Source organism: Rhipicephalus microplus, chromosome X (genome assembly GCF_043290135.1).
Source record: "Rhipicephalus microplus isolate Deutch F79 chromosome X, USDA_Rmic, whole genome shotgun sequence".
NCBI lineage: Eukaryota > Metazoa > Arthropoda > Arachnida > Ixodida > Ixodidae > Rhipicephalus > Rhipicephalus microplus.
In genome coordinates, this window is record NC_134710.1 from 230,770,480 (window position 1) to 230,786,727 (window position 16,248).

At 46.9% G+C, this 16,248-nt stretch overlaps 1 protein-coding gene across 1 annotated transcript; it reads right to left on the reverse strand.

The window, feature by feature from the left end:
* Nucleotides 1-7,529: 7,529 nt before the first annotated feature.
* Nucleotides 7,530-9,170, reverse strand: LOC142777110 (uncharacterized). The gene is made up of 2 exons (XM_075881401.1): nucleotides 8,616-9,170; nucleotides 7,530-8,029 (listed from the first exon to the last, which is right to left on the reverse strand). Exons 1-2 carry the CDS (start codon nucleotides 9,092-9,094, stop codon nucleotides 7,930-7,932), a joined length of 579 nt encoding a protein of 192 aa, XP_075737516.1. The 5' UTR covers nucleotides 9,095-9,170; the 3' UTR covers nucleotides 7,530-7,929.
* Between the last annotated feature and the right edge of the window lie 7,078 nt (nucleotides 9,171-16,248).

The following is a 16,248-nucleotide window of genomic DNA, read 5'->3' on the forward strand; positions in this document are numbered from 1 at the left end:
GACATGATTGTCGAAAAGTTGTCCTCAGCCACTGGCGTGGCAAGATGTCGGGCTATGTTCTCTTTTCGAATCCTCTTCCAAGTTTATCATTCACTTTTTCGATCACTCTTAAAGCGCTGTTTATTCATCAATATGGGGCATACCAACAAAAAAAGAGAATATGGATTTTCTTGCTTTTAGAAAAGAAGCTCATGTGCATCGAGTGTCCAGTCAACTATTTATATTTAACTCAGAAAAACGGTATCGAACTCGTACTGCCTCTTACAACAAATTTATTTTTCAGAGAGACAAATCGCTGAACTTTTAAAGAGCACAGGCCCCGCCGCGGTGGTCTAGTGGCTAAGGTAATCGGATGCTTATCCGCAGGTCGCGGGATCGAATCCCGGCTGCAGCGGCTGCATTTCCGATGGAGGTGGGAATGTTGTAGGCCCGTGTGCTCAGATTTGGGTGCACGTTAAAGAACGCCAGATGGTTGAAATTTCCAGAGCCCTTCACTTCGGCGTCTCTCATAATCATATGGTGGTTTTGGGACGTTAAACACCATAAATCAATCAATAAATTGAAGAGCACATGCCGTCTTCTAGAGCATCCCAGTGCTTTTTCTGAGAAACGAAAGTGAGAAGTTGGTGGCGGGACTCAGAACCTATTATCTTTTGAAGTCTTTAACCCACAACGTACCAGTGCTGTTAGATAAACTTGACAATCTTCTTTCGAATACAAATGCTGCGCTTTATCTATAGAGTGACTGCGCAAGGTATCTTCGTTTTTAATGAACTTTATTGATGCATTGTATTCGTTGTATATGGTTGTTGTTCACATGTACGATACGCATTGCATTTATGCGTATGTTTTGACATGCATAGTATTCATATCAATCTACAGCCTACATTATGACTATTTATCCGTCTGACTGCGCACGCATTCAGAATCCACACTGATAACCCTTTGTCACTCTTGAAGACTACTAAACATCTGCATGCCTGCATATTTTTTTTACCAAGGGAGTCTCGAACAAAACGTAGTTCAAACACAATGTGTCTTGACAATAAAAGTGAATTCATTTGAATTGAATAAGCCGTGAATACACGATAGGTGAGCATTTAAACCTGACATGCAGCATCTTCGGTTCTGTCGAAACGCTTCTGATCGCTGCTGGTGCAGTTGCGTTTTGGCTGCGTTGAATAGAGTCACGTCCAAATTTCTGCTGCTTCAAGCGCTCAATGTATAGGGCAGGCGCACTTTCATAACGTGAAATATCAAGGAGTTCGCAGTGAGGTAGCGACGTTGCCAGCACGAAGCGGACAGTTTCGGTGATGAAGTCGTGCGCAGGTACACAAGTAGACGAAGATCTGCTCGTCGCGGACCGTACAGGCCCACGCTGGCGACGACCCACTCGGACGTGGCACCGTGGCCACGGTCTTAGCTCGCGTTGTGCTGCGACCCTTGGGACGCGTCCCCGAGGCCACGATTTCGACTCCGGACCTTACGCTCAAGCCCCACAGGAACAGCTGCTAGGCCGGAACGTACCGCCGTCGCTACCTCACTCCTGAACATCAAGGAGTTCGATACTGGTTTTCTGAGTTAAATATAAATAGTTGACTGGACACTCGATGCAAATGAGCTTCTTTTCTAAGAGCAAGAAAATCCATATTGTCTTTCTTTGTTGGTATGCCCCATATTGATGAATAAACAGCGCTTTAAGAGGGATCGAAAAAGTGAAGCATAAACTTTGAAGATGATTCGAAAAGAGAACATAGCCCGACATCTTGCCACCCCAGTGGCTGAGGACAACTTTTCGACAATCATGTCAATATGCGGATTCCACTACAAATGGTTAGAAAATATTAAGCCCAGCACCTTGTCATGTTGCACTATGTGAACGGAGTGGAACCCTATAGCTTTAATGGTGTCACAGAAACGGGCTTGTTCTTGGTAGTTGTGGTAGTACCGTGGTAAAATGCGATGACCCACAAGAGAGTACGCCGGAAAATACGACGGTGGTGTGCGCGAGGGAGACGCTCGCGAAACTCGCGAGCTGGCGAACGTCGCCGGGCTGGGAGAACGTGGCCAGCCAGCCAGAGCGCCGGACGTTCGGTCCGAGAGTCCACAGGGATTCTAGAGCTTGCGTGACCAGACCAGTCGGGACGAGCTTGGTGTGTTCCGGGAACTATAGCGAGCCTAGCAGTTCCGGCCTAGCAGCTGTTCCTGTGGGGCTTGAGCGTAAGGTCCGGAGCCAAAATCGTGGCCTCGGGGACGCGTCCCAAGGGTCGCAGCACAACGCGAGCTAAGACCGTGGCCACGATGCCACGTCCGAGTGGGTCGTCGCCAGCGTGGGCCTGTACGGTCCGCGACGAGCAGATCTTCGTCTACTTGTGTACCTGCGCACGACTTCATCACCGAAACTGTCCGCTTCGTGCTGGCAACGTCGCTACCTCACTGCGGTATACCATGAGTGACGCTCGACGGACCTACACGTCAGGACGTGCCGATCCTCTCGCGGATGCCATAGGACTTAACGGATATTTGTATTGTTAGGTGATTCACTGTATGTGTAATGTGTCGATAAATGTGTTTCTTGCTCGTGACTTGGTTTTCCTGCATCTGAGAGCCAAAGCATACCACAATTGTGTAAGTGTTGTCCATATAATATTTAGCATTTATTTGAAAATGCTTACCAAGAAACCACACCGATATAGCCTATTTCTGTCGAATTTGTAAAACGCGTTCTATTTGTTCGCAAAGGTTGCGGTTCAGGAAATCAACTCCCTCGTTAAACATTCTATGGAGTACGTGGGGTAATACAACCGCCTGTGCCATTCTTCTACAGGTTTTCCCGCTTAGTTCAATCAAAGTGCCAGTGATAATAATCCTCGTACAAGCCAATTTAATCTGAACATCAAGGCTTTTAGTCCGAGCGCCAATTGTAGAAGGTAGGTGAACACCTACGAAAAACATTTTTACACTTCTAGTCCAAAAGTTACAATTCTAGTTCTGGCTTCTAGAGCTTCAAAAATTTTAAGATCAATATGATGAAATACCTAGAAATGTAAAATATAAACTTTATAAAAATAAAAAGAGTGCCAAAATATGCATGTTGCGCCAACAGCGACAACTAATAACGGTGTCACACGGACACTTTTAATCGCGATCAGGCCGATCCGGATCGGTTTACTTGACCGCGATCAACTTCATGACCGCTGCTACATGCCGATCGAAGCGAATCCGGTTCGAGCTTCAGTCAGATAAAATGCAGAGAAAAATTGGGTCAGATAACACGCACACACTGTCCTAACCTGCCGTCTTGCATATCAAACGAAACGCCTTTAAAATAGTAATAACGTGATACCTATCACTTGGCCTAGTGACTTGATCACTAATGACTCACGTGAGGTCATCCCACCTATCACAAACGCACGCGCTGTCCTAACCTGCCGTCATGCATATCAATTGAAACACTGTTGAAAGAGTACTAACCTCAACCCTGTCACTCGGCCTAGTGACTAGATAAAGTGACTCTCGCTACACCATCACGCCTGTGAGCCACGCACGCAATGTGCCGTCATGCATATCGAAAGAAACGTCTTTGAAAGAGTAATAACGTTATATCTATCATTCGGCCTAGTGGCTTGATCACTAGTGATTCACGTGACGCCATCACACCTATCACCCACGCACGCAATGTGCTAACCTGCCATAATACATAAAAAATCAAACGCCTTCGAAAAAGTAATAAACTGGACCCAGTCTCTCGGCTTAGTTACTTGATCACTAGTGACTCACGCCTATCACTCATGCACGCAATGCCCTAACCGAGCTTTCTATTTCAACAAACTACCTAAACAAGCACCAGCAGCCGTGAAATGAGTCGCACCGGCCACATAACGCCATTGCACTGAGATGGCGCGAGTGGTTGCAGGAGCGAGCAGAGGAGACGAGGAAAAGACGCTATTTCTGCAACCCTAAATGGGAGCACATCCGAGCGTACATAGTGGAATTGGAAGGGGAAAATAAAGTGGTGCAGATGAGAGGACAACTGTACACTGCATCCATACCGAAGACGTAGAGGGCGGCCTTTGAAGCCAGTTTTCCAGGCCATTGTTCATAAGGAATTGAACAAGGAGGTTCTATACTTTGTCTTCTGGAGTGGAGAGCCGCCGGTCAGCGCCGTATTGGAAAAGGAAAAACTCGGAAGCAGACGGCAAAGTGCGCTTCGTTGCTTCACCCTCGCAGTGGCTTTTGGATACTGTGACATGTTTTTGTAAAGTATTTAAAGATTTTACAAGGCCATGGGGACTTCATGCGTCGCTTATGGCTGCAAAAATCACGCCAACAAGACGCCTGGGATCACTTTTCACGTGCAATTATTCTCGCTTCATTCGCTGACGATCGCCTGTTTTTTCGCGCATTCTGTTAAATTAAAAACAATATCAAAGGTGCACATGTGTGTAATACATGCGTATAGCTGTATAAAATGCAACTTGAAGCTTTAAATGCTCGCTGACAAGACGTTGTCAGTTTTAAGTTTATGGACGAAGCACTTGCGGTCTAAGGCTGCACGTATCAATCATTGGAACAAGTAGGACGTTTGAATGCCCTTTGAATTCCAAGTTTTCTGGTGTTGTCTTACAAGACAAGACTGACGGCGTGCATGCGATATTTTATTGGCGTGGGAATATCAAATTTTGTGCATGTTTATCAAGGAATTCGCAAACGTAGAGAATGATTCCATGCCATGATTATCCATGTTACAGATTTCCGAAAGACAGTGCGATGCGTTCTGCCTGCGAACGTGCTGTTCGAAAAAATAGTTGGAGGGCTACGGACGGTGACCACCTCTGTTTTATTTACTTCGAAGAATGCTGCTTCGACAGAACGGGCCAGACAACAAGACTGCGGCCTGGCAGTGCACCTTCGATTTTTCCTGCTTTCCGAGCACATCTGAAAAAAAAAAAACCTGTTTTAGTTTCTACCTCTTTGACGTTGCTTTAATAGGATGTAGTGACAAAAATAAGTAATCGTGTCAAAAACAAGATGAGACCCCTTTGAAATCCGTTCTATCATGCCGACGATGCCCAAATCAACACACCAATAGACGAAGTTGCCAAAATGAGTTAGTGGCGTTATATCAAACATCAAGCGACCTCGTTTTTATAGGCTCTGAAGGCTGCGCTTGCCATGACAACACCCGTCGCCAACGGAAGTTGATAAGTATTATGCATAACTAACACCACTGCAATCGTTCTTATAAACGGTTAATTTGGAGTACGTCTCCTGGAGTTTGTCGGTTGCACTTCGGTTTTGATTCCGCCTGTAAATTGGTTAGAATTCGATAACTCTAGAAAAATTACTGGTGACTCCCAGTTTACTTAATTACCTCTCTTTTCTAACTTTAGTTTTAAATATTTCAACTTCCTTATATATATTCTCTGGTGATGTGCCGACACACACACAGGCACATATATGAAAGAGGCGAGCGAATGTCGCGTTCCCCTCGATGTTGAGTATCTGCAGGCACATTTCTTGTAACACCCAATATTTACTACAACCCTTTTGTACCACAATAGTGCGCCAACAAGCTCAATATGCGAAGCATCCTTCGACAACACATTGATCGGAAAGCGTGCAGCTGACAACGGGTGCATGAAATAATTTGTTTCATAAACAAGAAGAGGCATTTATTTGTTGGCGTAAGCTAAAGGTGGTTTCCATCTCATTTTTTTTTTATCGTGGAACTGCAAACCGACGCGCGCAACGCGCGTATTCCATTACGGTCTATGGTGGTTCCACCATTTTTCCTCTAGCAAGATAGCCGCCGGCGGCTTCACTTGCTCCCATTGGCAGCGGCTGGGACTGCCACTCCAGAGGTTCTATAGAACCTTCTTGGAATTGAAGTACCAATTAAAAATCAGGGTGTGGGGTCACGTACACATAGCTCACATGGTCCCATATGTATAGCTCAACAGCATATACAATGGTCACGTATACATAGCCCAACAGAAGGCCTAAGGACCAAAATAGAAAACTACAAACGTTTGACTTTTTGTATTGAAGCGTGCTAGTGGCAAGTTCCAAAGAATGCAATTGGTTACGCTCCACAAGTTTTTTTTTTCCTCAGTCAGGGCAACAAAAAACCAACAGTCTTACTGAATAACAAAACCACAGCAAAAATCTTACTTAAATGGAGATGTCCTAGTGACCTATATGTATTTACCTGTACATATTTACGTACATGTAAACCTTAATAATTAGGGAGGGGGGATCAACCATCCCCGACTTCACTCCCACCCCCACCCCTCATAGCAACGTCAATGATGCGCCCCGCCGCGGTGGTCTAGTGGCTAAGAGTGTTCTACGCGTTTCCCGCACAGCCACAACGCACGTGCCGGGACCCCTACCCTACGCAAGCGGGGGACAAATAAGCCAATTGGCGACGCTGTGGAGGGTGAAAGAGCGCCGACAATTGGCTTATTTGTCATCCGCTTGCGTGTGGTAGGGGTCCCGGCACGTGCGTTGCGGCTGTGCGGGAAGCGCGTGGAACGGCCCTAAGGCACTCGGCTGCTGACCCACAGGTCGCGGGATCAAATCCCGGCTGCGGTGGCTGCACATTCGATGGAGGCGGAAATGTTGCAGGCCCATGTGCTCAGAATTGGGTGCACGTTAAAGAACCCCAGGTGGTCAAAACTTCCGGAGCCCTCCACTACAGCGTCTTTTATATACGTATGGTGGTTTTGGGACGTTAAACCCCACATATCAATAGAATCAATCAACGTCTATGGTGAATAAGGTACTCAACTGACACTGTTCTCATTGAAAAATGCTTGCAGAGAGAGTTTCTGCAAGGCTCATGCATGTCATTGAAGCAAGTTTCAGTGATATGATACTGACTAGAGCTTTTAACGCGACAGCGTTAAAGAACTCGTTTCGCAGAAGTTCGGGCGTCAGCGTCGTTGGTACCGAACCAGGCTTGTTTTGGTTCAAGTGGGGATAAAGCACGACTCGTTTGAGTGGCAAGCGGATGTTTTACATCACGGCCATGCCTCTGTTAGTAACGCATTGAAAAGAACTTCCTCTGGTTGGAAATGCAGTGAAAGTAGCTTTCATGCTTCACAATTACACGCGTCCTGTATACATGCTCCACAACGCAGTATGAAATATTGCAGTGATAATGCGTGGTACGAGCGTTCTCCAACGGGCGTCAAAATATGTAATTATCATAGTGGCTCCATAGTTGAAAACTGGTACCCCACTACAAAAGGCACACACGCTTCTGCGCTTATTCTCTCAAGGCCACGTTGTGGATGCATAGGAAATTCGAAAAGGTTTCATTCACCAAGTGTTTGAAGTGGTGATTAAAAACAGAATGCCGCTATCGCGTTCAACTTCGAAAGGCGAAGCTTTAGGCTCCCCTAACTTTTTACATCAGTAAATGAGACAAAAACATACAAGATACCTTATTTTATTGTGTCCCAGGAGTTTTATAGTACTCTCGGAGCTTTCATAAATATGCCTGCTAGAAATTACACAGAATATGCATACGATTCACATCAACTGAGTAAGAACTAAGCAGCCTACGTTAGGTGAAATGAGTCAAGAAATTCACTCGGTTGTTGCATCTTTAATCCAGGAGCTCCAAGAGTCGCTATAAATTCAACATGGAAGCAAAAAAAAAATAAACTTTATCAAGACAGTTCGTACGGAAGATAGGAAAGTAGACATTTTTAATCCTCTTAATATGGTATAAAGAAAAAAAAAAGAAACGGGTACTGCTGCCTTGTGGAACTGAGGGCACTAATAAAAAAAAAAGCTTGGTCTACTCAAGTTTCTGCAACAAAGCACCTTCAGCTGTAGTGCAGATCCTGAAAAGCTGCCCATTAGCAAAAATTTTGATAGCAGTATTTCAATTAGAAATAAAGTCTAGCGTGATGCTGTTTAGGCCCGTCGTTCACGGACCATGACTTCGAGTATCTCATCTTCCAAAAGTGCTTTGCGGACAGCTTCGCCCTTCGATGCCAAGATTTCTTCTATGTTCCTGTAAGTAGACAAAACAGCAGAAAACCGAACATAAAATTACCACAGTTTCCAAATGTGGATGTTACAAAAAAAAACAAAACAAGTGAGAACAGTTTATTGAAATGCTTCGAAGCACGCTATTTTAGAATGTACATAATAAATCAACTTACATTATATGACCATACAATTTACCAGTCCCAACTTAAGCACTTTAACATGTGAAGCACTTGAAAAAAAAAATGTCGTGGCCTATATTATCCTTTTTTAGTTCGTTATAATTTATCAACATAATGTGCACTCTAACAACATCTGACAAACATATTATTACCTACCATTATATTTATCTTTCGCAGCAGAATAGCCGCCATAAGCGTGTTCGTAGAAGGCCAGGAATTGTTTTTTCCAATTTCGTGGTTGGGCACTGCGTCGTTTAAACAATAGGCGAGCAGCTACATTCGCACTGCTCACCACTACATTATAATCCAATACCACTGCACAGGAACAAGTGACCAAAGTGTACTTGCCGCGCATTCCTCAGGTATAGTTGTTTTCGATCTGTATTAACTAAATTAACTGCTGCACTAGTCACAATCGTGAAAACGTACCTTTTGCCATCGGGTTCGGGAAACCAGCCCAGGTTATCTGCAATGAGGTGGTACTTGCTGCAACCGTGGCACTTGATGACGACAATGCCCTTCTCATAGGAGACCTTCGAAATCAGCTTCATGGCTCGTGTTGAGCAGAGTTTACAAAGGAACGAAAGCAGCATACGGCCTTGGAGTTTGTTGACTGGCACCCGGATCTTGTCATTACTTTCGGGCCATGCAGACACACATACAGTTTGAGGGCAAGATTCAACATCGGTAGTCGTCTTCACACACACAACCCGAGTGGTCCTGTGGCAATGAACATGATCGCAGTTGACACTCCAGAAGAAGGATCTTCGCAACTTCTGATGATGGCCCTGTGCCGCGGCACCCGCGTACCCGGGACAGCAACGTGGACACCGCCTCCAAGGCACTTTGGGAGTTCGCAGGCAGAGAAGCAGACTTCGCACAAACATCTTGCCCATTGGTCCCCGCATCTTGCAAAAGCCAATGACTGGAGAGTGCCAACGTGCGTGTAGCTTTCAATTGAACCTGACAGCCACCATATTTTATTTGCACACGATTCCAATGACGTCAAAAATGACGCAACGGATCTGATGTTCATGCTGATGACCTCAGATGAATGGCGCTCACCCACAGAGGGGAAGGGGCCAAAAACCGGGCGGCAAGATACTTAAATGAAATTAAAATGAAATGAAAGCCAATCTGAAAAAAATGTTTAGAGATAAACTTGTCAATAAACAAAAATGGTTGCTGAGTGAGCGGTTAAACCATCTCTTGTTCCTGACAGACATAGCTACGAATTATAAGCAAAAAATCTGAAAAGGTTTGGGCTCACTAGCACAATAATCTTTTAGTTGCATAGGTGTAGTCAAACACAGTGGAACATATATCTTTGTGGCAGTGACCAGATGAAGCTCCGCCAAGTGATAAACGTACTGGTACATTTACTTCTATTTACTTCTTGTATTTACTTGTATTTACTTCTGTAATGGGGCTTCTAAAAACCGTTTTCTCTGATAAGAGTGACGATGACAGAATAAAAAGAAATGTCTAATTGTTTCAATTTCGTTGCGAAAAATACACAGCGGTGACGCCTTGAGTCGAGCTTTGTTAAGGTAATAATTTAGTTGTAGAACTGTAGAGTGTAATCTGGTATAAGTGACTTCTAATTGGCGAGATACACACCAATGTTTATTCCAGCAATGCCTTAAATGCTTTAAATTTTCATCCAGATTTATCCAAATTTATCCAAATTACCTATTCCCCTTTGCAAATAAGCATTTAGGAACCTTAGCGCTGTCACGTAAGCCGTATGTGGCAAAACTAGGATGGTGGGCCCACTCATGGATACAGCTGCTAAAGAGTCCGCCATTTCGTTCGAATATAATCCGAATTGGCCTCTACCCATAGCAAATGCAGTTTTTTTTACGTTTGTCGGTATTAAATGACGAAACGTATTCATCAGCTCTGCATTTGCTGCCGCAGAAAGTGCATTACATATTGATAATGAATTTGTATTGACCACTGCTGATGATTCGATTGAGGGCAATTTGCGTAGGGCGAGAACAATTGCTAGGAATTCTGCAATGAATACAGGGGTATAATCTGGGAGTCAAGTCAAAAAGGACAATTCCAAAGAACGATAAAGGACACCAACCCCAGCCTTTCCTTTTGACACAGATGCATCAGTCGCAGTGATAATGCTTATCTCCAGGTGAGCTAAATAACCTGCTAACTGGTCATTTAAGTACATATGTGCCAATGGTTTTGCATTATGAGGAAATATATCATCAAATTGTATGCTAAGCATTAATTTTAGGTTGTGTATTGGCCCAATATGTTTAAGGGGAGATGCGGGTCATACACGCGTTTTTTTTTCATTATTACCAATTTTTTATTTTCGCCTGTTTTGACAAGATTAGTACTTCTACTGTTATGAAAAAACTAATACAGGTCGAGCCTTTACTGGAAATGCTTTAAAATTTCATCTAAAGAGCACAAGGTGCCTGTTAAAAGGTTGAAAGTGTGCAGTCTTCGAGCACCTTGCCGCCAATAATGCGCCGCCGCTAGCCATTGTTAATCGCATGAGTCCAAAAGTCGAGCCTCACTTTTCAAATAACAACAGTTTTCTCTCCTGATGCAGCGCAAAAATAATAAAAAGAATCACTATTCTGCGCATTTTACGAGCGCCGCGACTAGCTTATCACATGGTACGAATCGGGGACCGCCACTGGCCGCTGCGCGCCTGTATGTGCTGTGAAACCTATTTGCGGGGTCCATGTCTTGTCAAACAGCGCAGCTGAACAATGATTTTCTCGTGTAATTATCTCCGTTATGGATAAAAAAAGCATTGCTCGCAAGTGAAAGCCGTTGTGCAGCGCGCTTTGTAAAAATGGCTACGAGCAGCTGGTCCGATTTGCAGCAGTTGTTGGCTTGCAAAAGCCAATTCGTTAAAGTCATTAACACCCGTCGGCCGTCAACTTCGTGATGCGGCAATGGATGACGTCAGCGCCAATCTTGAGAGATCGAAATAGCTGTCAAGATTCTCAAGAAAGAGCAGTGAGAGCATAGAGTTTCTCAAAATTAACTAGAGGGCACTCTGGCACTGCGATAGTTCAGTGACCATGGGAATGATGGGTAGTACACACATTTGCCTAGTCTTCGTACTTGCCGGTGGCGAATCGTACTTGCGGCTTCGTTTATTGCTGTGTTTCGATTTTGTTTTAAAAGAAAGATTCAACTCTTTTGAACTTCGTGACCCAATTTGGAAGGGTAATTTGAAAAAAGTAGGGTGGTGAAGCGCAATCGCTGAACATTTGCTGATTTTTGTTTCGTGGGAAAACAGCTTCAAGCCACACGAACACATACGGAGCCAAGAGCAGGCCAGAAGTACGAAGTTTAGACAAATGTGTGTACTACCCATCATTCCCATGCTCGCTGAAGCACTGTGCATTGCAGCTCCCATAGACACTAGCGCCAGAGTTCCCTCTAGTGTACATTGGGAAGTTCTATGAGTGAGAGAACTTAGCAGGGACGACATTGCCATTATGTACGACGATATGTGGCACAAACATGGCTGCAAAATGTCATGACACTGGACTTAGTTTGGATTTCGCAGTCCTGTCGAACTTCTTCCTAGCTTGCAGTTGGCACAAGGCTCTGCCAGATGTAGCGGAAGTTTGGCAAGCGTTGCATGGCCCTGTCTGTGAGCGAAATGTCTGTGAGGAGTCGGCTCGAAAACGCCGAGAGGGACAAACTTATGGTGCTGGCGTATTTTAGTTGCAGTGGCCACTACAAGAGGGATTGTTCTTTTTGGTGTGCAAATTTCATCCGATTTAATAATGTTGCTACGATACTGAGGGGACGCGTGAGAGAAGAGAAAAACGATGTTGGCACGAGCAGTGATCGGCCAGATCCCTGGACTCTCGCATTCATCATCTCCTGTAAATAAAGGCATCTCACCGTAACAAGATTGGTGGAAGGTGCGGGGTACAGCGGAGCGATCCCAGGCGAACGATCACAAAAGCGCTACTTCAAGAACTACGCCGAAGCCGCCGACTTGCTGGTATACCACCACACTCTATGGATCCGGTCTGACGGCGACACCTTCGTCTGGCGCTACGTGGCCCCGACACATAGTACCACGAAGCTTCTCTGGGAGGGTCGGAGAAGACGTCGACAAATGGCTGAAACACTTCAACCGTGTGAGTAAATACAATTTTTAGGATGCGGCCTCCCGGTTGTCCAACGTCGGATTGTTTCTTCAAGGGACGGCGTTGGTGTGGTTTGAAAACCATGAAAAAACAATAACAACCTGGGAAGCGTTTGAGAAAGAAATAGCGAGCTACTTCGGGGACCCGTTGATGAAGAAGAAGCGCGCTGAGCAAACTGATGCAGCGTGCTCAAGTCCCCGGTGAAACATGCACAACGTACATTGAAGAGATTCTGAAATTGTGCAAGTCTGTAGACCCACGCATGAAAGAAGATGACAAGGTAGGGCATCTCTTCAAAGGGGTTGCTGAGGATGTCTACAGTTCCCTCATCGGCAAGGACACCTTGGCGTCTGTAGCGGACGTAATACAACACTGCCGCACGTTTGAGACCCTGAAGGCTAGGCGCATCACTCCCAAATTTGGTAGACTTGCCAACGTCACCACCGTTGCAAGTGTCGACGTCCCTCCAACATCCTCCTGTGATGTTGCCTCAATGATCAGGCAAATAGTACGCGAAGAACTTGGACGATGTGATGCTGTCAACCCGCCTAGGGCACCGGCTATCAACACCTCCCCGCCATACGACGCAATGTGTGCTGCTGTTGATGCCATGCTATATGATGTGCCCCAATCAAGAGCACCAGAACCCTCAACCGACAACCTACATCATCGCCGTGGTTTCCAGAACGCCTCCCGCCAACCACCTACAATGGTGTCTTCGTGGGACGATCATGGGCACATGGCGCCTCGTGGAAGGTTTGGCGACGTGCGTGAGGCCCCTGTGTGCTATAACTGCGGTTTCCGTTGACATGTGGCTCGATTCTGTGGTCAAAGGTGTCACCCCCAGCAGCGCTACTACTGAAAAAGGGTTTATTGGCGACTGTTGCGACGGTGGTCCTACGATGAAACACGATCGGACAACAGCAACGGTCGAGCAGATGCCGGCGATGATCAGCACGAGCCGAGCGAGCGAAGCCAAGCACCCAGTACCCAAGCGGTGGCGATGTTGTTTGCCAACGATGCGTTTTCTTCTTCACAATTTGCCCCCGCCGAAAAAGAGCCATCCTGGCGACCTAAGAGTCTGGAGGCAGAGGGCTATGATATGGCTTAAGGCGGGCGATGTGGACGATGTCACGTCCACGCCGGCGCATGTCGTCAGATGGGGAAAGTGGCTCGATGAGAAAATTCACCGGCGAGGTTTGCTCCAAAACGCGGTATGGGCCCTCGTACTTTGGAACGAGTTTTGAGGATATGCCGGGGCTTTGGTAAGGAACAGCCAGCCATACAAGTGATCCCGAGGAATAGCTGGGGCTTTGTGAAGAGTCGGCGTTGTTTTCTTTCTGGCGCTGTTGTTCTTGCGACGTAAAGGTGCGTGCGAGTTCACGGCACTCTTCCGCATTACGGGCAGCTTCGGACACAGATGGGCATTCGGATGCGTCAGGATGGTATGGAAGGAGAGTGTCGATGGTGTGGGATGGTTCGCGTCCATAAAGAAGAAAGAAAGGTGAAAATCCAGTGGTAGACTGTGCCGCGGTGTTATATGCGAACGTGATGAATGGAAGAATGCGATCCCAGTTAGTATGATCGGATGTCACATACATGGCGAGCATATCGCCAAGGGCGCGGTTAAATCTTTCCGTGAGCCCGTTAGTTTGCGGGTGGTATGCAGTGGTCTTGCGATGAACAACATGGCATTGAGAAAGCAGAGACGTGACGACTTCTGATAGGAAGGCTCGACCTCGGTCGCTTAGTAGCTCTCGAGGTGCACCATGTCTTAGTATGAAGCGATGAAGGATGAAGGATGCTACGTCCCGCGCAGTGGCACTTGGAAGGGCGGCGGTCTCAGCGTAGCGTGTTAAATGGTCCACAGCGACTATGATCCACCGATTTTCATCTGATGTTGTCGGTAGAGGGCCATAGAGATCAATTCCGATCCGATCGAAAGGTTTGGCAGGGCACAAGAGCGGTTGAAGCGCACCGGACGAGTGGAAAGGCGGTGATTTGCGGCGTTGACAGTCAGGGCAGCCCATAACGAATTTTCGAACGAAATTATACATTCCGCGCCAGTAGAAGCGATGGCGAATGCGTTCGTAAGTTTTGAAAACTCCGGCATGACCACATTGGGGATCGTCGTGAAAGGAGGCGCAGATTTGTGATCGCAAGCTGCGCGGGACAACCAAGAGCCACTTACGACCTTCGGGGGCGTAGTTGCGTCGGTGTAGCAGCCGATCACGAATCGCGAAATGAGCAGCTTGACGTCGGAGAGATCGTGGTACCGGAGTGGTTGACGATCCAGAGAGACAGTTAAAAAGGGAAGCGATCCACGGGTCCTTGTGTTGTTCACCGGTAAAAGAGTCGAGGTCGAGAGATGCGACGGAGTTGGTACCAGTGGTTTCGCAGGCCGAGTCGGGAGGTAAAGGCGAACGCGACAGGGCGTCGGCGTCAGAATGCTTGCGTCCGCTGCGATAGATGACACGAATGTCGTACTCCTGGATTTGCAGTGCCCACCGAGCTAGGCGGCCAGAAGGATCTTTCAATGTGGCGAGCCAACAAAGTGCATGGTGGTCCGTTACCAGGTCGAATGGGCGACCGTACAAATAAGGGCGGAACTTGCGAAGCGCCCACACTAGCGCCAAGCACTCTTTTTCAGTGACGCTGTAATTGGCCTCAGGTTTAGTAAGTGTGCGACTCGCATAAGCGACGACGTATTCGGAGTAGCCCGGCTTGCGTTGGGCGAGGACGGCGCCTAGACCAACCCCACTAGCGTCTGTGTGAACTTCCGTTGCAGCTGTTGGGTCGAAATGCCGAAGAATTGGAGGAGATGTTAGCAGACTACGGAGCGTGGCAAACGCGACGTCGCAGTCAGAAGACCAGGATGAAAGGTCTGCATCACCGCGTAGGAGGTTGGTCAGTGGTGACATGATCGACGCAAAATTTCGCACGAAGCGCCGGAAGTACGAGCATAGTCCGACAAAACTGCGTAATTCTTTCAGTGTAGTAGGTTTCGGGAACTCAGCGACTGCTCGCAGTTTTGCAGGGTCGGGTCGAACACCATCCTTGGACACGATGTGCCCTAAGATGGACAGCTCTCGCGCGGCGAAGCGGCACTTTTTAAGGTTCAGTTGGAGCCCAGCGTTGGTTAAACACGTCAGCACCAGTTGGAGCCGACGCAGATGTGTAGGAAAATCGGGAGAGAAAACGACAATGTCGTCGAGGTAGCATAGACACACAGACCACTTCAGTCCACGCAGTGTGTTGTCCATGAGTCGTTCAAACGTGGCAGGAGCATTACAAAGCCCAAATGGCATTACGTTAAATTCGTACAGGCCATCTGGTGTAATGAACGCAGTTTTCTGGCGATCAGCTTCTGCCATAGGAACCTGCCAGTATCCAGATCGTAAGTCTAAGGAGGAGAAGAATTCGGCTCCTTGGAGGCTGTCAAGGGCGTCGTCAATGCGCGGTAATGGATAGACGTCTTTCCGCGTCACCTTGTTTAATCGCCGGTAGTCGACGCAAAATCGAATCGATCCATCCTTCTTTCGAACTAGAACGACAGGAGATGCCCAAGGACTGTGCGATGGTTGAATAACGCGACGGCGTAGCATCTCTTCGACCTGGTCGTTGATGACGTGACGTTCTGCTGCAGAGACACGGTACGGTCTTTGACGCAATGGCTGGTGCGAACCAGTGTCAATGTAGTGGTGCACTGCGGAAGTCCGACCCAATTGCGGCTGAGAAACGTCGAATGAATTCGCGAAGTGCTGGAGAAGATTCCTTAATGTTCTTCACACTACGAATGATCATCAGCGTCTTCTCGACAAAACCGCTGGCGCGGTGGTATGCGCTCAATGCGGGACGCGTACGTTGGAGACGGCTTCCAGCAAACGACACACAGTGATACACATGTAGGACGC

Coding starts and splice junctions, on each gene's coding strand:
- LOC142777110 (XM_075881401.1), bottom strand. CDS start 9,094: ATGCGGGGACCAATGGGCAAGATGTTTGTGCGAAGTCTGCTTCTCTGC. Junction 8,030..8,615: donor CCCGAACCCGATGGCAAAAG/GTACGTTTTCAC, acceptor GTCTACTTACAG/GAACATAGAAGAAATCTTGG.